A 26,074-nucleotide genomic window follows, 5' to 3' on the forward strand; every position below is an offset into this window, starting at 1 on the left:
CCATTCTCTTGGGAGACAAAAAGGAAAAGCGAATTGGCTTGACTTCTGCTAGTGGGCAACACCCACTTTCAGATGGTTTTGCAATCAGTGTCATTAACATTCAAAGGGTAGGCAGCTTCATGGTTCTATCAAATAATTTTAATAGTACTTCTGAGAACATCTGATACTTGCATGGGAAAACAAATAACTAGGGGCCAACAAAAGGGGTACAAACATGAGCCTGCTAGAATTATCTTCTTTGTGATTACTTCAGACAGATTGGCAAATAAGTTTGAAATGACAGAAAGATTTGTGTTGATGTAATTTGATTGTGCAATAGTTATTTCCCAAGTGTAAACTAACTAACTGAACAAAATTAAGAAAAAACCCAGAACATTTACTTGGCCCTTGAGGTTTATTTCAGTGCAATCAGATATTCGGCTCATGCATTCTTCCTCCCTTCCATTCAACACATGTAGAAGTGAGTAACTAAACAGGAAAGCTTTAAATGATTATCTAACTATCTAGAGAGGGAGCTGGAAAACATCCTGGCTAGGCGACTTGGCCACCAGCAGATTGTATTCAGCCATGCTTAGATAAGACCTACTGAAATTTATGGAATTTAAGTTAGGCATGACCTAGGCAAGAGTTACGCTACTAAAATATGACTAAATTTGGATCCATGGCCTGCCCCTCCCCATCTGCAAAACAGTGATAAAATTTTCGATGTACTTTACAGGGCTGTTGTAAGAATTACTGAGCTAACAATGGTGAAATGCTTTAAATACTTGAAATTCACTATGTAAACAGTAAGTGTTGTTTTTATAATCATTATTGTTTTTACAAACAGAGGTAAGTTGCAGATGAATCAGGTGCTTCTGAAAAGAAAAGAAAAACCAAGTAAGTTGCTTCTTTGAGACTTACTTATTGTTCAGCGCCCCTCCTTGGTCACAATCACACGGTCGGCAACCATCCATATCATTGCTCAAGCCCCAGTGCTCAGGCTGCAAGGGAAGATTTAGATTGTTACTGGTATAACAGGATGTTGTGAAACGCAAGCATAGTTCAAGTTCAAGGTTGTGCAAAAAGGTGAACATGTCCAAGGTTTTTTGTCATCAAAACACATTGCAGATGTCTGATCTCCCTGGAGACCTAGAGATGTGACGATAGACTGCTTTGCCTCTTTTCTTTTGGCAAATGTTTTGTGCCACTGGGGAGGTGGTAATTCTGTATTGATTTGTTATGGATGTTTGTATGTGATGCTAATAAAAGGTTTGATGATGATACAAAGAACAATTGCACTTGTGGCTTTCAAACACCCTTCATAGTGAAGGAAAGTACCAGTTTCTGAATAGTTTGAAACATGCACTATATATTTCAGCAGAAGGAAGATAAGAATGAAGATGTCTACCTGAACTTTTTGAGGTTTGGGTGATTGAATGCCAAGTGGGACAATCAACATGGAAGAACTATCAGCTTCCTTAAGCTATGTGGGGTAATGGCTAAGATTGGCAAGAGCCAGGTTCAACTATCTGGTCAGCTGTTAAGTCACAAACTCTCACCATAATCTACCTCACAGGGATGTTGTGAGAATAAATGACTGGGGGAGGAGAACCAAGTGTGCAATCCTGATGGAATTTCAGGAAGTAGTAGTCATAGCCAGGAAGTTGCTGACTAGCTTTGACATCAGAATGGAACACTGCAAGCAGAGGGGTCACAGCCCCAATCACTGTTATTGGCTTTGGTGTTTCGATGTTACAGAGAGTCTGTGCATGACGGGCAGGCCTAGCACTTTTGGATGCCCATGTGATATAACAGTTCGGGCAGCTGAGACCTAAGCAGGATGTCACAGGCCTAAAAATTTGGCATTCCAAAACAAATGTATGCAACTTTTGTGAATTTAAATACTGCACCATGAAGTATTGAAAATGCCCTTTAGGCTTTTGAGTAGAGGAGCTTGGTGTTGCAAATCAGTTTAATTATTTGGAAGTTTTTAAATGAAGCTTACCAGACAAATGACATTTGTCGCTTTATTTGGAAAGGTGTTTTTTTTCTTCACACGCACACACACAATAAAAGCTCTGTTCTTTTAAGCAAGGCGACTTACCAGACATTGATCACAACGTCTTCCTGTAACAAGACGCTTACAATAGCAGCTTCCTGTCTCTGAGTCACAAGGATTCCCTCCAGGAATTGTGCCCAAAGGGTTACATTCACAAGCTATATTAGGAAGTATAAGTAAATAAATCAGGATATAGTTGTTTAAGTTATAAATTTGCACAGCATTTAATACAAATATTTACATCAACACTATCCCTCATTTCTCACTGCAGGCTTACTGACAAATGGCTTTTCTCTCTTACCCACCTCACAAAAACACATTCACACACCATCCTGTGTATAAGTAAGGCCAAGGAGACAGATATATTGCCTGTTGACCAAAGGTCATACTGAACAATACAAAACAAAAACAAAATACCAGTCAGCATAACCTACAATCAGTGATAAAAAAATAGCACAAACAACAAAAGCTGTGAAGTAGAAGCCTATACCATAAATCAAAATCCTACAGTTAGAAATTTTGTGGTGGTTTCTAAGGCCCACAGCTGGTTCCACAGTGTGGCAAGACTGGCAATTTCCCAGGACCCCAGGACCAGAAAAATGGCCCATCACCCTAACAGCGTTAACCTTGCACAGAGTATTCAATATGGTTGGCTGAAGCCTATGAGAATTCTCAGTCTGCATGCACATACCCCTCAACTGCACCAATTAAATCGGGATTTCCTGTTTCACAGGGGCCTCAGCCTCAAAAGACATGGGGTGTGATCTCACCCAGGTCATGTGACTCGCATGGGAGTATGTTACAGGAGACACACGTCCTGGTTTTCTGCAGCAACCTGTTTGAGGGTATGAATCACCTGCCTCTTCCAGGTTAGCACTCCAAATGTGGGTACTGTGGGGCCCTCAAAGTTCTAGAGCCAGTATTGCTAAGGAATCATTTATAAGGGCATTGTAATTAAAGATAACCCCGTAAAAAGCAAAATGCAAGTAGTCCAATATATTTAAAGTGAGTCATTTAAATTTAATACAACCCTCTGCCCCCAAATGCTCAAGTGATTGTAGACCATCCCAGCACCTTTGCACTTGTTGGCCAGAATACTGAAAGGTGATGGGTTTCCCCCTCTGCTGTGCAAGGATCAGGGTAAGAGACTTCTGTTGCTTGGAAAACAAAACAAATAAAAACAGAAAGCAGCCCTTGTATCCCCACACCAAAATTAAATTTGAACGTACAGGAAAGAAGGCCAGAATATTTCATCCAAAGTAAACAATGCAAGATAATATGAATTTATACTTCCTGATCCTTTATATCAGTAACACACACACACACACACAATGGCAGGCAGTGTATTTACAAATAAAAATATAGGTCTAAACTTAGTAAGATTCCGTTAACATAATCAGTGAGGTGCAGCATTAGCAAGACTCTTCTTGCTCAAAACTACAAAGTGGTTTCTTTTTGTTTTACTTACACTGACAACCAAGTGGATTATCTGAACTTAATCCATAGAATCCTTCCTTGCAGTAATCACAGCGCTCCCCTTCCACGTATAATTTACAACGGCACTGTCCGGCAATAAGGCCAGCTGAGTAGTCAGTGTAGCGATCACATATCCCGCCATTCTGGGAGCCAATTGGATCACAGTTGCATGCTAAAAGAAATAGCAGCTCTTTACTATGTAATCATAGCTACTGGGCAGGAAGCATATATTATAGCCAAATACAACACCAATTCCATTTCCCGAAAATTCTGTCATCAAAGTCTCCCAATGTCAGAAGCTGCTGTGCCCCACCAAATGGCAACTAGCTTTCCCATTTAGCCAATATCTTATGCTATACCACTTTGAATACAAGAGCCTCTATTATTACAAATCAGTACATACATAAGTGGTCATATTCAGAGTAGACCCAATTAATGAATGGACTTAAATTAGCCATGCCCATTGATTTCAGTGGATTTACTGACATCAGATATAACCCACAATGTTTCTGGAATATGCAGTAAGTCTTTTATTTGTACATTTTAGGAGAAAAAATAACTACAAACAGGCTGTCAACTACACTTTGAAGATGATGTACTTACGCTCACAAATGTTGGGGTCCCGAATATCTTTCTCTGGATGCTGGAAGTAGAAGGGTTTGCACTGCTCACAATTACGCCCCACCGTGTTGTGCTGACAGTCATCACACACTCCACCGCTGGTATTTCCAGTTGCCATGTACACGGCCATGTCAAAGTGGCACTGTGCAGAGTGTTCGTTGCAATTGCATTCTAGGATAAAGATAAACAAACTAATTCTAAGTGACAATCAATTTTTTAAACTAAAATTTCTATCAAACAACTACATTAACTTATTTGGAAAGGAGTGCAGCAGCAGCTGAATATTTGTATTAGCAAAATCGGTTAAAAATTGGGTAATCTCTGCCATTTATAAGACAGAGAGCACAGTTTCTCATGAAAGACTCGTCGGACATTAGTACCATAGATTTTACAAAGCAGAATTTAAATTTGTCACACCTACTTTTGCATGCATTGCTGTTGCGACCCTCGGCAGGTCGCCATGGCAAGTCATGGTAAAAGTCCAAGCACTGTTCACAGTTTAGGCCCTTGGTGTTGTGCCTGCACATGCAGTGACCATGGACCTTTCATTTAAAGAAAGAGAGAGAGAGATTGTAACATACAAAGAAACAATATATTGAAAATAAAAGCAATGCTCATTTCCTCTCATTGACTAAGGGTTCGTACAAAGAAATAATAGTCTTTGATTGTTGTGAGAATTACTAGGCACTTTTAAAAAGAAAATCCAGCGGCTTGAAAATAAAGGAACAATAAGAAGAACAAGTTATTTCATCTTTGACTGGGAAGATGTTAACTGCCAGGGCAGCAGTGGGTCCTTTCTCACCTGTCTAATGTATAAAGGAACTACACGCTGTCCAGAACACCCTTAAAATGAGATGCTAATTTGGCTATAGGGCCAAGTTAGATTGTGGCAGCTCAGTTTGTTTAATCCAGAGTTTATACCAAGCAGCTATATACAAGTTTTAGAGCTGTTCTACATCCAAGCTTTTCAGGGACTGGGACATGGTTGTGCTCTCCCTTACCCATGGCTTTTTTTAAATAAAATAAAAGTATGCAAACTGGGCAGAACTAGGTATAAATGAGAAGCGGACACGGAGCAACGGATTCAAACTACAAGAAAGAAAATTCCACCTAAACATTAGGAAGAACTTCCTGACAGTAAGAGCTGTTCGGCAGTGGAATTTGCTGCCAAGGAGTGTGGTGGAGTCTCCTTCTTTGGAGGTCTTTAAGCAGAGGCTTGACAGCCATCTGTCAGGAATGCTTTGATGGTGTTTCCTGCTTGGCAGGGGGTTGGACTGGATGGCCCTGGTGGTCTCTTCCAACTCTATGATTCTATGATTCTATGATTCTATGAACAGGTCTACTGAGGTCTCATTTACTTTGACCCTCAACATTAATTTAAATTGATATAAAAATCTAGTTTTGCTACCTCTGTTTACGTTGGCAGCTCTCCTTAAGGAGGGAACCTCTTAAGAGTCTGAGTAGCAGAATTGTAACCAATCTGACTTTAACACTGCTTGTTATGAAAAATATATAAAAACTTACCATTCCTTCCACCTCTTCATCATATCCATGCACCGGTGCACACTCACTGGCATGTCCATAACAGAAGCAATTTCCACGGACCACCATGTCATAAATGGCATAATAATATTTTTCTCTGATTTCCATTCTTGAATCCAGAAGGTTGTCTCCCAGTGTGTGCAGTTTGGTAAATTTGATTCTTAAATTTGTGATTTTTAACATATCTGAAAAGCCAAAGATAAATAAAGTAAGGGTGTTGTTGTTGTTGTTGTTTAAAAAAGGAATTTAGTTTCATTGCAAGAGACATATTAGGAATATTTATTATAAAAAGCTTATGAGTAACAAAGTGTTTCTCAAACTTGGGTCCCCTGCTGTTGTTGGACTACAACTCCCATCATCCCTAGCTAGCAGGACCAGCAGCCAGGGATGATGGGAGTTGCACATATTTATCTCCTCCCATTCCCCCATCAACTGCAAGTCATTCCACCAAGCAGTTATGAGCTGGGTGTGGGGGGTGCAACAACTGGCGCAATTTAAAGACACTAGCAACCATTGGGGAACCTCTTCTCAATTAACTGTTTCCATCCCAGCTGATCACTAGAAGATCTTGTAACGAATATCTGGTGCCTATGTTTGCTCATTTCTTTCTCCACACCCCCAATCCATTTTTCTTTTGTTTTGTACCATTTAGAAGCAGGGTCTATCTTGTTTTTAGTGTATTATATAAGCTTACCTGGGAGCCTCTTTTGGCTAAATAGTGAGATGGAAATTTGTTAAAAGAAAATAAATATACCAGCAAGAAGCTTCCCTGAAAATACACTTAGGCTAAGGCGACTAAGTTGTAAGCATTATTCAAATTCAAAGTATTATTATTAAAGAACTGTTTTCCCATGTTAAATCTATTTTATTACATCTATACCCTGCCTTTCTTCTATCACGGACACCAAAGAGGCATAAGTAGGGACCCCATCCAGTTGCTGAGCAGACTCAGTCCTGCTCAGCTTTTACGAAGTTACTGTATCATGAACCTTAAATCCATGCCCTAGGCCTAGCCTGATTTTAATCACTCTGAAGCTCTGTGATAGGGAAGGAAATATGCTTATTAAATAAATACATTTAAATGTATGACGATTGTTCAGCAGCAAGTTTCTTGTAAATGTCACTCATTAATGGTATATGCTGAAAAGAAGCAGGAATTTATGTAGCTGAAATATTGATTTAAATAGACTTAGCTCTATTGAGTCATTAAAAAGTTCAGTATGTTCATCACCACTGTTGTTTGTGATGGGACACCTAAGGACATTTCAGTACCCTTTCATCAGCTTCTAAGCATGTATGTTTAAGAACTCCTTTGATCCCAGTGGGGATCACAGGCTGGTGTTAATGAAAATTCTTCAGGCACTCAAGTCTTGCAAACACATACATTTCCAAGCTCACATGAAATCCATCTGAAACGACCTGTGCTCCAAAATGTTGAAACATACTGGCTCCAACAAGCCAGTACAGGGATGCAAGTTTTTCCATATTCTGTAACAACAACTTGTAATTCTTTTTAACTTTCAAGACTAAGAGGTTGTGCAATCAGTGCAAGTAGTATTAAAACATGAGTCTGCAAGGAACCTACAATCTGCCAGCTTGGTGACAGAATTACAGTATTGAATAACCTTGAACCATTTCTCACCCTTATTTCTCTTGTCTGTAAAAAGTGAAGAGGACTTCACCACACAAGGCTGACATATGAGATAATTATTGTAAAGCATTTAATGCAGTTCAAACGCAATCCTAAAAATGTATAGGAAGATAAGAAGCTTGCATACTTACTTTGAATTCTTGGGCTATATGGGTCCTCTATTCTAAAAGCAGGATCCAGAGCACGATAAATTACCTGAAACAAACATGGGGATTCATCAGCGTCACAGAGATACAGCCTCACTAGTAAGGCAGATCAATTGTAGATAAAACTACCAACCTCTCCCTCAGTTGAAGGTTCAATATCAGAGTAACGGGAATCACAAATTATTTCATCTACTTTCTTCATTGGTCCACCGTAAACACCTGGGAATGAAGTATCACAGTCATAGGCAAAGTATCTATATACTTGCCAAGTTTTCCCAAAATCTGAGGATCTTTCAATCAGCATTGCAGCTGGGCGAAACGTCTAAGAATCAAGAAGAGGAATAGATTTTAATGAATATTAAGCTACAAATTATTTGGAACAATGTTCATCAGATGTTTGAAATAATTTTCCAGTATCATTTACAATTTCCTGAACGTTTCTTTGACTTTTCTGCTGCTGCTGCTTCTGCTCCTTGCAATGATTATGCTCAGATCTGTGTGGCCTATACATGTCAGTCTACAGAATATGCTTTTAAACAACAATAAGCCTCTTGTAATTGCAGGTGCTCCAACAGGTCAAGGCCAAGGAGTGTGTTAATAGTGATATTCATTCATTCGTCCAGGCTGTACCAGAAAAAGGCACAGCTGCACCAGCTAAATCCCCAGATTGTATAGGAATGGTGTTGCTTGATGGATGGAGAACTTATGAAGTCACAGCGCAAGCAAATGTATCAGTAGCAATAAGGCTGCATTGCAGTTTATTTTGCCACAAATAGATCAGTACTGGGGGGGGGGGTATCAACCAGACTAACATAATAAGGACCATTGCTCAGTGTTTCTTGGATTTCCTGATGTACCCCTTCGCTCCATGGTTGAGGACTGCTGGTTTATAGTCCAGTGGCCTGGCCAAATATTAGACAGTTCTGTGTGTTCATAGAAAGGCAACTGCATTGATGCTTTGATAAAGATGGGGGAAAGTAAGTTAAATGGAAGAGATTGATTATATCAGTTAAAAGTTGGGTATTCAATTGATTAAAAATGCTATACTGTACAAACATATATGGTGCTTCTTGGGTATACGTACTGATTATTATTAGGTACTGCTCACTTGGAATGAAATTACGGTAAGCGTCTAAATTATTTTCACATAAGCAATGTGTTAAATGTAATCCCAGCACAGATTTTCTGAATGCACATCTCAGGAGAGTCAAACTATTGTGTACCTCCCCAATGAAATTTATTTTAAACCATATGGGCGCATCTGTCCTGCCAAGACATCTGTTCAGAAGGAAACAAAAGAACTTTGTATACAGATGTTCTTTTTTTCCTGGAGATTATTTCAGCTGCCAAATTTGAGAGAATTCTAAAGCCAATAATTTTGTTGTCTTAAAGAATCACATTCCCAGAGTTTGGATCTGATACAACTATAAGGAGAACAGAGAAGACTATGTGGACAAAACAGCCTACAGAACCCTCAACTTTATCAACAAAAATTTAGTGATAGACCAGCTACTGATTACTGCTGAAGAGGGCATAGATGAAAAAGCAACAGTAAGACCTCAATCCTAACCATGACCATTCAGTAGTAAATTTTACAAAATTCAGTGGGGCTAGTGGGATCAGAATTGCAGTCCTAATCTTTGTTTTTCCTGTTTTCTGAGTGTTCGGAATTTATTTAAAGACTTACCTAAGAATGCAGAAGAAGCCAATTAGCCTGTATCGTAAAAATGATGTGGTTTATCTTACCTCTTGCATTCCAGTTTTAATAGCTTTTAAAATCCTTTTTAAAAGATCTCCCCAAAACATGGGGTGCTATGCATTTTATTCTCAAGCAGCTCGTTAACTGCCTTCCAGATTACACAAGGGTCATTTGTGATTTGCGAGAATGTTATGGATTCTTTACCTTGAAGGTCATAATGACATGAGTGAAATGGAATTCGGCTTCCAGATCCAACTGGATGGTTACATTTTCTACTCCTACAGGACCAAGAGAAAATGGAGAGGAAGTTGCACAGTAAACAAGAACATTTGTCAAAAGTCTAATTTCATCAATTCATTTCCAGGGGGTATGTGTTGGGTTACAAAAAAGCCAGTTTTGTTTTTTGTTTTTGTTCTCTGTGAAAGGGTGCAATATAGAGTAACATAACAACAAAGTACTAATCAGCTACTTGTTGTAGAAATTAAAAATCACAGTGTTTTTGTTTTTAAAACATCTCTAGTGTTTATATTTGGGAACATTCACAGAGTCAAAAGTAAACCAGGGACAAATTCTACATAGGTTTCTTATCCTTTAGCTCAGTTGTTTGGAAACAAGCTGTATAAAAATCAATGGGAGACATGAATAAAACTGTGAAGAACACCATCATTTTTTAAAAAAAAATCTCACACAGCACCAATGGAATATGTAATGTGCTTTTTAGATATCACTTCAGAACCCCTTTTCCATAGTAACATTAGAATACTATGTCTGAATACCACAGAATACTAAACTTGGTATAGAATGGTTTATATAATTAAACAGCAATAACTAACTATAGTATACTAAAGTTCATTGCCCAGGATGTATTTATTTATTATATACTGTGCCATTTAACTATAGTTGTCTCTAAGCAGTGCACAAGAAATACAATATGGAAAAGGTAGAAATTAGTTAAAACTGTAAAATCAGATTTCAGATAAAATGCCTGCTGGAATAAAGAAAAGCAGTCTGTAAGACAAGTGGAATAAAAACAGCTGCAAAAACTCCAGCAAAAAAACATAGCATCAACACCAACCAAATCATCTTAAACTTGTCAAATATCTGGGACAGGTGGATCTCACTGGGACAAATATTTGACAACCAAGGAGTCACAACTGAAAAGGCCCTCTTCCCTTATCACTAACTTCTATATCTCTCTCAGAGGGAGCACACAGAGGAAGACCCCAGTTAACACTTTGTTTGTTCTGGAAAAACGTGGTCTGAGGCCTTGTCATTCACCCTGCACCCAAGTGACATTCCATTCTTCTCAGTGCACAGAATAGGTTGGGCCAGTTAAAGTCCGAAATGTTAAAGGATTCTTTTATAGAGGCAGGTGGGAAAAACAGGGTATAATATGCCCACTTGGGCATAGCACTGAGAAGGAAGGATTGGTTTGTCTGATTTACTCTAGTTGCCTCCGCCTTCCCCTTTATGGTGCAGCCTTCAGTCAATGTAGCCGCACCATGTCAGGAGATGCTGCTGCCTGCAGCTTACTAAGCCTAAATGAGTTTCAGGTTCTTCTCAGCCAATGGCAGAAGTTTGATGTCCCTCTGCCATAAAATGTAAGCCTGTGAATCCTTTTAAGTACAGGAGACAGACGCAAGAAGAAAGGAAAGAACTGTACACTCAACATTTTAAACAACAATCATTATAAATGACCTTACTGGAGCCTGGTCTAATGCAAAAACAACAACAAACCAAGCAAGAAGAACCATGTGTTATTTATTTCTGAGGGATACTTGTGTGAACTTTTATGCTGAAACATTTATGCGCTGCTGCTGCCAAGTTTAGTACAATAAAATGACATGACGGCTGTTTAGAATACCAAATGGAAAATACTGAAGACAGAGAGCTCAAGTTCCTTAATTCTTAATGATTTTTTTCTCTGTAATCTAAGGAAGAGTTGTTCTTAAGAGTACTTACTTACAACTAAAATTGTAGGAGTTTCACAACCAATCACGTTATTGCCTAGGATTATTCCTGATGAAACATTTTCTCATATGCCTCATTCTGATCTTAAAGGAGAAAAAGATTGAGGGCAATATGTGAAAAATTTCCCTTTTTAAAATAACTAGATATATGGAACTATTAATTCCTGCCTTCCAAGCATATTGAGACGTTGCCTGAAAAAACATCCTCTAATTAAAGGATATAGTTTTACACACACACACACACAAAAAAAAAAAAACCATGTTCAAAAGACTGAAACTATAAAGCAGAATTACAAGGCAAACAGCTATATAGATGATTATGAATACATACAAAGCAACATTTTAAGATCAACTGAGGGCAACCAATTAAGTGTTAGGGAAATTCTTCCCAAATTAACAGCTTACCATTTTCTGACTGCCACCATAACTTGAGACGGTTTGGAGCAAAGGTAGTAACCACATTTTCAATACGATGGCTGTCAGGATTGAGTGTCTCATGGAATGGGTCCCGTGAAGAACATGTGAAACACTTTTTATCCTCCTGAAACAAACAAGACAGATCAGTCTTGCAGAAGTCGCTGTCTTCCCCTAAATTCCACCGACCACCCAATTCACAACTATGTTTCACTTATCCTTACAGTCAACAGCAGCACATGAAAGGGAGGTGCTCCTCTTCTGACTTGAATACGATGCCTTATTTAAAGACAGAGGGTAATTTTGGCCATTTTCATCTTGTCTTGTAGTTGACTTCTATTTGTTTAACCAGAGCTTGTGTTTTGTATGGGCAAAACTTCCATTTTTGGAAATCCCCATCTTGCCTTTTGACATGCTCTTGGATTTTTTTGGAACCTTTCCTAATCAATGGTATTAATTCTATCTGAGCTTCTCTTACTAGGGTTTTAAAGAACCTGCAAGTTTTCTGAATATATTTTATCATTCTAACTCTTTTTTCTGACTTTCTTTTAATCTCATTTCTGTTTATGAAATCAAACGTTGGAACTCTCTGGGGATTTTGTCACTGGCGCATATGTTGCATTTGATAGCATTGTGGTCACGTCTCAAAATCCATCTGGCAACACTTGCACCAGATCCTGAGCACCATTCAGAATAATGTCTAGGGTCACATCATGGGAAGGCTTCACATTAAGTTCAATTTGCTGGGGGCTCAAAATAGTTATAAAAAATATTTATAGCATATTTATCTGAGCTATTTGCATACAACTCCTGCAAGCATTCCTGGAAGCAAGCATTCAGTCGACCCAACATATTTGTCTTTTATTGTTCTCTTATCTCGCTTCTGCTACTGTCTGAGCCTGATGCCAGGATATGCATAGGACTAAAGATAAATACCCCTGCATGCCTCTTTCTTTTACATGGACAGTCACTGTGCTCTAGCGCAATGGATGGTTGCTTCATACTATTGTACTTATCTGTGCCTTTAACTTGGGGAGGGGTGATGGAGGAGCAATCTCTGAATGTCTGGTTCAGCATCACTGAGTCACTTGAGAGGCTCCAGTGATCGATTGCTTTGAAGGGTGGGGAGGGATCCAAAAGCCACAAGATGTGACTGACTTTATTAGGGTCTAGCAAAAACACCATAAAGTTATGAGAAAGTTTTTGAGCAGAACAGAGTGTTAATTAAAAAGGGGCTGGAAGTGGGCAGGGGAAAAGGTGGGCATGTCATTGGCCCAAATTTTGTAGCTTTTAATAGTCAAAGAAGAATTGCAGGATAAGTTGTGTATACGGTATGTTTTTAGATTAGCCTCACCAGGTGCAAGACAGATCACAGGAGGCACTAAGGGCTACCAAGACAAAGAAAAGATAATGGGTTGTTTCCCCAGTTTTGAAAAGACAAAATCTAGTAGTTACTTGGTTCAGTCTGCCATGTTAATTAGAACACATGGGTCTCTTGGAAGGCAAAGGGCTTGTTCACATGTAATGCTAAACTGTGGTTTAGTGCAGGGGTAGTCAACATGCTGACTTCCAGGTGTTGTGAACTACAACTCCCATCTTCCTTGACCATTGGCCATGCTGCTGACTGAGGCTGTTGTGGGAGTTTGAGACCAAAATATCTGAAGGGCAGCCTGTTGGCTACCTAGCACTACACTGATGAGCCTCAGTGATTTGAAGCAAAACGCCTGGCTCCTTCCTGCTGAGATTGTTATCAGTTTTGGTTTCTTTGAATCTTGGCTTAGCATTATGCATGAAACAGAAATCCCGGTTTAAAACAAAATATGGCTAGCTTTATAACACATGGATTGAAGCTGGCTTATCTTGAAATTGATTGGAATTTAAAGCAGAATTTCTGCTGCATTCATAACACTAAGCTGAGATTCAAAGGAACTGAAATGTTCCTTCTCCCAGATGCGTGGGAAGAAGAGAGGGGGAAGGGGGTGAGCTTGGTATTCTGCCACCTTGCCAGAGCTTTAAAGTTTGTCTGCATAGTGGAAAACCTTGGTTTAGCTTTACATGTGAATGTACTCAGAGAGCAGAAGTAAAGACAAACATGCTAAGTTGTAGAATAATTGTAGAACAAAGTTTTAGAATAATTTAAATGGTTTGATTGCTTTGAAGTCTGTGTTTGCTTTGAAGTGCTTTTACTGGCTCGTGCTTTTTCTGCCTAGCATGAAACCGTCATTTGGAAGATACTGGGCAGTCTACCAGACTGATACAGTACTTCATTCCTGGATGCCTTGACATTGTCAGTCTGACTCAGTGTCTCTTACAGAATGACCTAATTGCAAATGGTTGTAGATCAGTAGCAGCATCTTAGAATATTTTTTAAAGTGTATAATTCTGAATAAGCACTACTTTTAAATTTTATTTTATGTCCCAGGTGCCTCCTTACCCACCTTTGGGAAGGCAGCGTGAAGATGGGGGGGGAGGGGCAAATTTTGGCCTTGCGCAGGGTGTCATAGTGCTCAAGTCCACCACTGCTGTGCTTCCTATGTGGTGATGGGTCCTGTCCAAATTACTGTCTGCTGGTTTGAGTTATGCAGTGAGACAGATTTTATGATCCAGTTATTTGCTGGAGACTGGAGGGTAATTGGTTTGCATTCATTATTAGCCTCTCCCCGCTGCAGTTATGTTAGGATGGTTCAGAGGGATTCTCCTGAAGGAGCACTGATGTCATTGTCAACAATCGGCTATGGAAATCAATGTGGCATCAATCAGTGCTGTCAATATAAATGCCTTAGACAGAAATTTATAGCGAATGCAGGGGCGACAGCAAAAAGGTATTGGGTATGAGAGGACATGTTGGTCTTTTTGTTGACAAACCAGACCCATAAGAATGTATCTGACCCAGTTAATTTCCGAATTGCACTTCTCTCTATTGAAAGTGAATGGGCCAAATCCCATGAGTCTCAACACTGTCATGAATTTACCCAGGTGGTTATAAGAAAACCACTATCCCATCTGATGTTCTCTATCTCTAAAATGTGTGAATGTTTTCTAGGATATATCCTGCATATTAAATTATGTGCATATAATTCTGTATTATTTGCTCTCAAGACAAGTTAATTCATTTTTTGCTGATTGTGGTACAGTTGCAGTCTGCATTGTGTTGCTCTGTGGTGGCCTAATATCATGTGTGGATGGCAAGGAATTTATAAGCATGACCAATAGCTATAAATCTTTTCTATGGGCTGTACCCCCTGACTAGCTATATTCTGCTGGTGGGAGTGGAATGGCAGAGTGGGTAGACTTGTAGCCAACCTTTTGAGGGAGCACCAGATGCCATTATAGTAGATTACAAGGCACAGCTATTTGTGCTATCAAGAAAGTTTGCCTTTTTCTTGCAACATGAACAACTATTTTGCATTGTGAAGGTATTTGAAGCCTTCTCATTACTGCACTCATTACTGCAGCCCCTTTCTACCTTGATTATTCCCGATTTCTGTCTTTATCTCACGATAACATGATTCTCATATAGTCAGTATTATCCATGTTCTCTTTTCAACCTTAGCACTCCCTCTTCCCCAGATTGCCTTGTAGGCTTCTAGTATTACATATAATCGCCAATATACCAACTCCCTTTTTGTTTATAATTTCCTCTTACAATTATTGGTTTCTTCAAATAGATATCTTTACTTTCCATATGCTCATTGCTCTGTTCTCATCTGGATAACCAGTAACATTTTCGCCATCATCCCTAAGGATTGAGTCTTCCAAAACTGGATACACAAGTCCTCTTACCTTTTCTCCATAATTCAGATTAAAAACTACTCTGCTACTTTCTCTTATTTTTTAAAAAGAAAATACTTACTAAATTCATTCTCTCTCTCTCTCTCTCTCTCTCTCTCTCTCACACACACACACACACACACACACAACTTTCTATTTGTTTACTCAAAGTATATTTCATTTTCTTTTTGACAAAATTTGTTTTATATTTGAAAAATGCTCTGGGAAAAGTTTAACAATGTATTGCTAATCCTTGTTTGCTTAACTGTATTTCCTCAGTCTATATCTTTGACCACACTGAAATTGCTAGAATTTTAGCTACCGTATATATCCTTCTAGAGACTATAAATGAAGGAAGTAGTCTAGACAGCTCTCATATATCATGCTGGGGGTAGTGCAATCAGCAGAATGTTTTTATTAATATATCTGAACACATTACACCATAAATGCATTAACCATTAACAATTATCGTTTTAGAACAAGTAACTTCAGCTGATATTTTGCATGTATTTATAATTCATTGGGAATTAAGACCTGCTTAATTGTGACCAGAACAACAGAAGAGAAATTTGATGCAGAAATGCCACCCCCCTCACACACACAATTGATGGCTAGTTATAAGAACCATCTTATCAGTATGCAGCATATGAACTATAAATGCTAGCTTGAGGAAAACTAAGTAGCCATTAACATCAGTGTGATACAATACTAATCTCAGTTTAAGTAGGCACAATCCTATGAATATTTAATCAAGAGTAATCCTAATGTGTTCCATGGGATTTACTCCCTTGTAACTGTATCAGTTACACTCAGCCCTGAGTGCTCACTGGAAGGACAGATCCTGAAGCTGAGGCTCCAATACTTTGGCCACCTCATGAGAAGAGAAGATTCCCTGGAAAAGACCCTGATGTTGGGAAAGATTGAGGGCACAAAGAGAAGGGGATGGCAGAGGACGAGATGGTTGGACAGTGTTCTCAAAGCTACCAACATGAGCCTGACCAAACTGCGGGAGGCAGTAGAAGACAGGCGTGCCTGGAGCAGAGCTGTCTTTCCTACTGGGCTGATCTATCCATTCAAGGAGGCCATGTAACTGACTTTCCCAAACAGTCAGTGCCTACATGGCTTTTAAGTATAAGATTTTTGAAGTTTGTGGTGGTATTTTGTTTTTTGTTTAACTTTGGGGCATCAAAATATCTTAGACCAGCATTATCCAAATGGCTTGAAACACAATTACAATTAAAGAATGGAATCCCCCACCCACATCATTTGCTTCTTCCTGATGTGACTTCACTTCAGCACTAAAAAAAAAACTGAATCAGAAATGGGATAACTTCCCATGCAGACATGCCCAATGACACAGATATTTTGTTAAAACTAAGAGCCCTGGGATTTATCTGCATTTTTGGACAGAATTCCCAGAAGTTTGAGATAAGAATTTTTGTTGGTGTCACAGCTAAGGACTGCGGGAAATAAGGCCTCATGCTCCTAATGATCCTGGGAGAAGGTGGTTCGGTGCATTCAGGGAGCAAAAACAAACAAGAGCAGGAAACAGCAGGACACATGCAACTGTACAAACAAATCTGAGCCAGGGGGATGGTGTCTGCTTCCTCTCAAAGCTCTGGACAGCACCAGATGTTTCTACTTATCTAGAGAGGGTGTGGGGCTGCTTGGTCAGCTGGGGGGGGGGGGAGAGGAAGACCCAGGACTGTTATGATCAATTGCCCTTCAATTACACTCAACCAAATTCCTCTTTGCTCTGAGACAGTCTTCTGCAAAAACTTACCTGGAGGTGGCTCACAATGCAGTATGGTTCAGGCTTTTGAAGCCCACATGTAGACGTGACAGTTAGCTTGTCAGCCCGGCCAATCAGCAAGTCTCCTGTGGCTGGATAGCAGCTCCCCTCTGCACATCCGTAGCTGAATTCTGGTTCCTGAGCTACTGCAATGGTCCAAAGGCCTAAAAATGGGAAGGAGAAGCAAGGGCCAGGAGCAGATCAGCATATGGAAGAGGAAATGTTTCACTGGTGGATGCCATGAATAGCATCACCTTACACACGGGGTAATTGCTAGATGGCAATTTCATAAATGTGTTGATGCTAACAATAGTAAGGGATAGACACTAAACCCTATGAAGTTGTGCCATTTTCTTGCTTGAAGAATAAGCAATCTCTGTCAATGCTTTTGTGAAATTGCAAGTGAGCAGGCAATAGCCACCGATTCCTGTCCCAGATGAGAATAAAAGCATTCTGGATTCTATGGTTATTTAAGCTGTGCAGTAGCAAAAGAAAAACAGCCACACAAAAAAACAGATTTATTGAAAATATAGGGCCCCCTCATCACCCCAAGACAATTCACACAACTGGCTTATATAGTACTCAGTAACTTGCAATAGTAACAAACTTCCCCTAGCTACTCAATCTTGAACAGCACTCTCAATCCTTCATTTGCATGTTGTGGACCTGAGTGAGAACTGCAGCGACAGTGGGCAGGGTAAGAACTGCAGCCACGGTGACCAGAAGGAGTACTGCAGTTAACTTAATACATAACAGAAACCATTACAGTGGTGCCTCGCTAGACGAATGTAATTCGTTCCACGGGTCTTTTCTTATAACGAAAAATTCGTCTAGTGAATCCCATAGGAATGCATTGAATGTTTTTTTGCCCATAGGAGCACATTAATTGAATTTCAAAGCATTCCTATGGGAAACCACGATTCGCTAGACGAATTTTTCGTAAAACGAATTCGTCTAGCGAGGCAACCTCCACTCGAAAAATCCTTTCGCTAAGCGGAAATTTCATTAAGCAGGGCATTCGTTAAGCGAGGCACCACTGTACTGTTAAAGTAATATGACTGGTGTGGATGTGACCAAGGAGCCTTAGGCCAGGGATTCTTTCTTCAATCTCATTTGAAAAATAGAAAGAAGCTTGTATGCTGCCTTGAGCCTTGGACGAACAATGAGATGCACGTGAAATGAATATACTTCTATGGAAACATACATAGGGTTCTGTGTTCAGACTGAATCCTAGCCACTGGGCCAGTTGTACCGAGCTTGCACATGCGCAACCCATAAAGGCTGCAGTCTTGCACACTTCTCAACAAGGAGAAAGCTCCTCAAAACCAATGAGACTAACTTTTGAGAGTCTGTGTAGTTGTTTTAAAAAACCCCAAGCCAGGACCTGGGGGACCAGGGTTCAAATCCCCTTTCAGTCACGAAGCTCACTGGGTGGTCTTGGCTCAGTCGCCATTTCTCCGCCTAACCTGCCCCACAGGCAACACTGCTTTTAGGGCGGTGAGAGCGGTTTGCCCACACTGGGCGTGAGCCAAAGGGGCACAAAAACAGCACCCTTGAGAGCATGCGCAGAAGGCAAGGGGGTGAGGTGCTTCAACAAACTCTACAGTGGTACCTCGGTTTATGAACACAATTGGTTCCGGAAGTCTGTTCATAAACTGAAGCGTACATAAACTGAAGTGAACTTTCCCACTGAAAGTAATGGAAAGTGGATTAATCTGTTCCATACGGTCCGCGGAGTACTTAAACTGAAGCGTTCATAGACTGAAGCGAACTTTCCCATTGAAAGTAATGGAAAGTGGATTAATCGGTTCCAGACGGGTCCGCGGAGTACTCAACCTGAAGCGTACTTAACCCGAAGCATGGGTGTAATTGGTTCCGAAGTCTGTTCATCAACTGAAGCATACATCAACTGAAGCAAACTTTCCCATTGAAAGTAATGGAAAGTGAATTAATCCGTTCCAGATGGGTCCGCGGCGTTCATAAACCAAAAATTCGTAAACCGAGGTTCCACTGTATTCTCAAAGGAACTGTTGCGAAAATAAGTTTGGCCATCTTTTGTAACACTGTGCGAGGCCAAAACTTGGCGCCACCCAGACAGGATCTTCTCCATATTGTGCCCTCTCCACTCAATGCAGTGTGTGTGTGTAAAACCTCCTGCACCACCCTGAATAAGAAATCAGAAATATTTGGAGGGGGCCACATTTTTATCCTCGCTCTGGACACACTATGACCAAAGTCACAGGGTTGTCCTGAGGACGATATGGAGAGAGGGGAAGGCCACCTTGGAGGAAGGAGTGGGATAGGAATATAAATACTGCATGTTAACTGGAGGGTCGTGAGGTGAAGCGTGCTCCAAAGAGGAGGCCTAGTCTGGAGGCTTTGGAGGGAGCCACGAGGCTGAGGGGAAAACGCGGCTCGCGGAGAGGAAAGTTCCCGCCAATTTCCCCCTCACGGAGCCGGCGCCATTCCCTCCCCTCCCCTCCCCTCGACGCGGCCGCGACGGAGACTCTCCAGCGGCGGAGAACAAGAGGGCAAGGAAAGCCATATGGCGCCAGGCGACGACTCTTCCCAAATCCACGCCGGGCCGTGTCTCCCTCTCGGGAGCTGAGCGCACGCAAACCAGGGGCGGCGGCGGAGAAGAGCGCAAAGGCGGCGGAGCGGAAAGCAAAGGCCTCTTGGCGCTTACCTGGGAGCAAGGACGCCGCGGCGGGCCTTGCTTCCGAGTAGACCTGACTTGGATTGCGCTATGGCAGGGGGTGGGTGGGTGCGCGCGCGCGCGCGCAGGGTTTCTGGAGGCTGAATTGGTTCCAAGCACCACCAGGGCATCATTTCGCTTTGCTAATGGGCTTGAGCAGCAAACAAGGCGTTTGCGTTTCCCCGCGACTCGGGTGTTGCGCCGTTCTCACGAACGCGCCAACGGGCGTCGTTCTCCTTACTGAGTTCCGTGGGGTTTTGGATTCCCAGGGTTCGCGCTTGTCTGCACGACTGCAAGCTAACGAAGCAAGCTGATGCTAAAGGAACGCGACTCAATTTGCTTTCAATGGGGTTTACAGCCCGGGATGTATAGGAATCGCCATATCACATACACATGACACACAGTATATATATATATGAATCGCGAGATATATAGATACACACAAACACACACACCGCCCTATACCGGTTCACAGAACAAATTCAAAATATAAAACTAAAAAACGTATAATCAAAATAAAAACAGCTGGGGACTTTTCTTCACTCCCCAGACGTGTGGATCTATCTGGTCCAGGGTGTGCGTTGGGGTTGTGGGGATTCTTTTAAGGGCAGTGGTGGCCAAACTTGGCCCTCCAGCTGTTTTGGGACTACAACTCCCACCATCCTTGACCACTGGCCCTGTTAGCTAGGGATGATGGGGGTTGTAGTCCCAAAACAGTTGGAGGGCCAAGTTTGGGCATGCCTGTTTTAAAGGTCTTGAGTTTGCCTTTAAAAATCGGTTCTTAGCATCTTTCAGGGCAGATGCGGCTATGAGTCACTGCGCAAACGTAGGCAAAAAATTGTAACATCTAAGTTATGTAAAGCGCAGTCCGATGCCCGTTTACTCGGAAGTAAATGCCACTGTGTTCGATGGGACTTGCACCATCGAAGCCTTAGACAGCGCCATCCTATCGGAAGTAAGCCCTAGTCAGTGGATTCAATGGGACTCACTCCCCAGGCGGGAGTTGGAACTTCAGCCTATTTGCAGCCTCATCCTATGCAGGTTTACGCGGAAGTAAACCCACGAGGTTCCGTAAAACGTCCTCCCACATCAACGTGCATTCATGCATTGCCGGGGGGTTAGACTACATTACCCTTAGGATCCCTCCCAACTCTACAATTCTTTGATTGCCAGCGGATCCCACGCGCACTTCCTCGAAAGTAAGCCTGGCTTGCTCCCATGTAAGTGGGCGCAGGATTGCAGCCTTAGCCATGCAAATGTCCCAACATCCATCCTTACAGCTGCAAGGAACTTTCGGAGGAAACAGCCCGCTTGATCGTTCATAAGACATGAGTAACATACAGTAAAGGCGGGTGTAGCTTGAAAACCGGTCTATGCCCGCAATGAGCTTGCAATCTCTAGGGAGAGGAAGGGGAAGAGATAAGGGTAGCGAGAAACGAGAGGAAGGGGGTGATGGTTAAATTGCAACAAGGGGAGTTTCTAAGTACTTGAGCAAATGCCATCGCTTACAAAAGTTCGTGCTGCAGCCCCTTTTGTTGCTGCCGCACATCTGAAATTTGTTAAAACGGGATGGTTTGAATGAAAAACAAAAGTTCTGCTCCGGGACTAACAAAGTTCTTCTCAGCTTGGGGAAACAAGGAACACACCGACTGCTTAAAACAATAAGGTAGTTTATAACAACATTAAACAATAATGTTTAATTACCTAGGAAACAGCAAAGATGCACCTGGAGAAGACCCATCTCATTACTTCTGCCAGGAAAGAAAAGAGAACAAAACAGCCACCCGGATTTCACCTTTCTTTCTACAAAAGGGAGAAGAAAAAGAGTAAGTTGCAGGGTTTTTATCTCCCACAGCAAAGGCAGCAAGGCATGCAGTTTGGTCTCCTTACCCTTTTCTGTTCCTTCCAGCCGGGATGCAAATCTGACACTGGGAGAAAGGAATCTCCGCTTGCCCGAGAGAGAGAGGGAGGCTCCACTACGCAGGCGCTAGAGGGAGGGTCGGTGAGGCTGCAATCCAGGCAGGGCAGCTTTAGGGAGAGCTTCTGCAAAGAGACCCTCGAGGGTTGCACAGGAACTTCTGTCCTTTGTCTCCGCGCTGAAGCACCATTATGACAGTTGTTTACTTTACAGTCGGGCAAAGAGCTTAGCGCCTTCAGGTTATTTCTGCTGCAAATATTTAGACTCGGGACTTGACTTTGGTATGCTCATCGGTTGGTTCATAGCTGTAACAGAGGACCTCCAGAACTCTAGAAGGCAATGAGAGTTTTGGGTTATCGGTTAGAGTGTGGGAGCACGACTTAGGAGGACCAAGTTTCAAATTCCCACTGAGCACTTGGCGACCCTGGGTCAGTCGCTGCTCTCCGCCTAACCTACCTCGCAGGGATGCTGTGAAGAAATGAAGTACTAGTCACAAAACATCTGGATTTACTTGGATCAAATATGATTTTGTGTTCCACACCGACTGGGACCTAGAAGCATTTTAATATGTTAACAATTCCATCAGAAATTTCCTTAAACAATGCATTTCAATCTCCAATTCCCACCCCCCAGAAAAACCTCTGTGTTAATAGTAGTTTATTGATATAAGTGAAACAAGCTGTTTCCTCTTACCAAATATATGTGAACGCTATTGATAGACAAAATGTTTTTGGTTCCATGTAAGTCATAGTTGTCTATAGTAATTATTACTGGCAGGGGTGAGTAGAAAGTGGACTGTGATCTACTGATAGATCTCTGGGTGATTTGAAGTAGACAGGCAAGGATTTTTAACTCCCCGTTTAACAAAGGCAACAACAAAACAAACCCTTATCTCAAGTTACATTGGTGATTTAAAGACAGGGCATGGGGGAAATCCATGATGTAACAAAGAGTGGGTTTTTGTGTGGAAGAATTGGGAACTTGCCATTCAGTTTAATTCTGGTACTCAAAACCAGTTCCTAGGCTTAGAATTCTTTAATTCTAAATATTTTGCACCTTAATCTGGTTGGTGGAACTCACGGTTCTAGTAAAAGGCAATGTTGCTCCTGTAAGGCTGAAGTCTAGCTACCCACAGAGGTATGTTATAAGTGACAATAACTCACAGCACTAACCTACCCATCTTTACTCAAAGTAAGTCGGCGGTTCGAATCCCCGCGACGGGATGAGCTCCCGTTGTTCGGTCCCAACTCCTGCCCACCTAGCAGTTCGAAAGCACGTCAAAGTGCAAGTAGATAAATAGGTACTGCTCCCGCGGGGAAGTCAACAGAGTTTCCGTGCGCTGCTCTGGTTCACCAGAAGCAGTTTAGTCATGTTGGCCACATGACCTGGAAGCTGTCTGCGGACAAATGTCAGCTCCCTCGGCCTATAGAGTGAGATGAGCACCACAACCCCAGAGTTGTCCATGACTGGACCTAACGGTCAGGGGTACCTTTACCTTTAAGTCCCACTTCCAGGTGTGTATGGGATTGTAGCTTGAGTATACTTATTACCTCCTATGTACTTCATGTCAAGTCTGTATCAAACTGCAGAGTTTTGGGCTCCAATATCATGCCCATCCATTTTTTGTTTTGTTTTTTGACATCCAACCTGAAGAAGTTCTGAAGACTGACATTTTAATTGGTCCTTATAAAATATATTTCTCTGTTGTCCTGAAGGTTTGAGTTTTTGAACTTTTCATTCACAATTAGTTTGGGCCAAATTAATGATGAAGTAGAGCATCTGTTGCCTTGATTGAATGGCTTGGTCTCTGAGGACTATGGGTGGTTGTTTTTTAAAATCACAGGGTGCTTTGTAGAAGTATGTGCAACAGTGACCTTACCATGTGTAGGCATTAAGTTGAAGGTTTATGATCTGTTCTGTGTTTCTCACTGGCAGTATTGTAGATTGGGTTGATGTGTGGGGTGCTGAGGTAGGAAAGGCATGAGATTCTAGTATTCTAGTCCTGTCCAGCACAAAAATTCCATAATGTGTTGTAGCTAATATCTTTATCTTGAATACAAGGCAGATTATTTAATCATGAATAAGGTGTATTTTGACAAATTAGTTGGTAACGCAACCCTTGCCTCGTCTTGTCAGTAGAAACCTACCTTTTATACAGCCTTCGGTTGATTTAAACTGTATTTTTTCGCATTCAGAACTGGAAATCCAGTAAATTCCATGCAAGCACAAATGACAAAAAAGTCTGAAAGGTGCATTTAATGTTCCAAATTCTATATAACTGGGGAAATACCTTTAATATGCCAACCAAAATATCATACAAAGGTATTGCCCTATTATGGTCTTTAGCATCTTGCTTATGGGTCAACACAGCTATCTTCACTCTGTGTGTGACTTTTAATGCTGTTTGTGAAAAACAACCTGGGACGCAGGTCCCAGAAATCTACTGATATGGCCAGTTAGTTGGTGTGTACTCCTTATTAAAGCTTTACTGATTATTGTGCTGATCAGTATCTTGAAATTTGCTACCCTACCATTTTTGTAACCACATTTTAGGCAATGTGTGAACTTGTAGACTTGCCAACATCTTGCTTAGAAAACCTGATTTAGCCTCTCCCCCTCCCCCTTCTGCCCATGGCAAGAGAATGCAACAAACCCCACCCCACCCCCACCCCCAAGCACTGGGAGATGGGTCTGCCTGTTGGATACAGTTTATGTCCTGGAGATGTTTATAGCCTGGGGGGAAGGGCAGCCACCCACTGATTTGGCCACCCACATTTGAGAGAGGTGAGTCATAAGGAAATGGCTGGAGGCTCTTAAAACTCACTGGCAGCCAAGGCTACTTAACCCTTTAAGTCAGGGTTTCCCAAACTGGTCCACAACCACTGAGTTCAATTCAGGTGGTCCCTGGGTGTGCCTGTGAACAACTGAATCAGGGGCTTCTCCGGGACAGGCTGGTGGGCAGGAGGAAACAATTTGAAAGGGTTGTGAAGAGGATTAAAAGCAGCCCAACACATTATGTTTTATTGTACAGGCAACAACCGTTTTATGCTTGTCCAATATGTGTGTGCAATTGTGAGAGACATCTGGCTTGCCAGTAGTACATATGAAAAGGATCCAGAGGCTGGATGGCCATTTGTCATGGAAGCTTTAGTTGAGATTCTTGCATTTGAAGGGTGTTGGACTAGATGACCCTGGGGGTCCCTTCTGACTCTACAATTCTATGATTCCTATACTGTACTTGGGAGTAAGTGCCATTGACTACAATTAGGCCTTCTTTGTAAACTTGCATAGGGTTGCAACATTGATTTGTTTTGCATGAATTATCATGCAAGTATGATTTAACACAGAGGATTTTTTTTATTTAAAAAAATGTACTGGAATTCCTATACACCACTCACTATTTGCATCTGATGACTTGTCACTCAGTCAAAATATGTGAACTCCTGCTAGGAAAAAAACACTTTTATTTGATTATGCAAATACTGTACAACAAGTCAATGTCTATATATCCAGACTATAAAAAATAAATTTGATAAAATTATGAATTATAAGTATAAATTAGGGTAGAAACCTTTCTAACAGCCTCATTTTGCCTCACATCTAACCTAACTGAGGCTTTATTTGCACAAAGAGCAGCTAGGGTGGAAAACATGTGTCTGGACAATACTACTTCAGATTGCAGTCACATGTGTGAAGGCTCCTTGTACATATAAAGTCAGGTGGTTTCCAGCTTAGTTGTGTCCCTAATAATAAGACTCTTTATCTTTAAAACCCCAACTGAGACATAGTTGTATGAGGCCTACCAACTGGAGTCTGTCACAACCACCAATATCTTTCTTGCATAGTTTGCATGTTAGTCCACAGATAAGAGTTGCTATGATGCATGGAGCAACATGTCAAGCCAATAAAGTTGCAGCTAGCTTAGTACGTACAGCAACTCTGCGTATGCAGCTTCCAGAGTCTGCAAAAAAAGTAAAAGTCTTGTGGCACATTAAAAACTAGAACAAGAACTAGCTTCTGTGGACGGCAGTGCAGTTGGTCAGATGATCTGATTAAGTAGGCTGTACAAAAACAATTTTTTTGTTTTGTTTTTAAGATACGGCATAAATGTTAACACACAAAGACAGAGTCAATTTTCACAAAACTACACATTGTTACCACTAGTTCGGTTTACAAAATTAGGCAACTGCTGTCAAGATTGCTGGACAAAACATAGAAAACAGCCTTATATGCAGTTAAAAGACCCTCTAGTCCAGTCAGTATGGCATACACCAGTGATGGAGAAGCTCCGGCTTCCCAGATTTTGTGGAACCACAACCCCTACCATCCCTATTTTCC

At 41.3% G+C, this 26,074-nt stretch overlaps 1 protein-coding gene across 1 annotated transcript in view; it reads right to left on the reverse strand.

Annotated features, from left to right (window-relative positions):
* The window catches only part of LAMB1 (laminin subunit beta 1), a 55,749-nt gene extending 33,665 nt beyond the window's left edge, over positions 1-22,084 (reverse strand). Inside the window, exons 1-13 of the mRNA XM_035126482.3 lie at positions 21,709-22,084; positions 21,523-21,621; positions 17,115-17,287; positions 11,552-11,687; positions 9,381-9,454; positions 7,611-7,799; positions 7,463-7,526; positions 5,663-5,865; positions 4,560-4,680; positions 4,121-4,309; positions 3,510-3,689; positions 2,087-2,199; positions 904-983 (exon numbers count right to left, since the gene is read on the reverse strand). Of these exons, the coding sequence (XP_034982373.1) occupies positions 904-983; positions 2,087-2,199; positions 3,510-3,689; positions 4,121-4,309; positions 4,560-4,680; positions 5,663-5,865; positions 7,463-7,526; positions 7,611-7,799; positions 9,381-9,454; positions 11,552-11,687; positions 17,115-17,287; positions 21,523-21,559 (1,559 nt within the window). The 5' untranslated portion in view covers positions 21,560-21,621; positions 21,709-22,084. The remainder of the gene's footprint in view (positions 1-903; positions 984-2,086; positions 2,200-3,509; positions 3,690-4,120; positions 4,310-4,559; positions 4,681-5,662; positions 5,866-7,462; positions 7,527-7,610; positions 7,800-9,380; positions 9,455-11,551; positions 11,688-17,114; positions 17,288-21,522; positions 21,622-21,708) is intronic.
* Positions 22,085-26,074: the final 3,990 nt, after the last annotated feature.

This window comes from Zootoca vivipara, chromosome 9 (assembly GCF_965207765.1).
Source record: "Zootoca vivipara chromosome 9, rZooViv2.hap1.1, whole genome shotgun sequence".
Taxonomy (NCBI): Eukaryota; Metazoa; Chordata; class Lepidosauria; order Squamata; family Lacertidae; genus Zootoca; species Zootoca vivipara.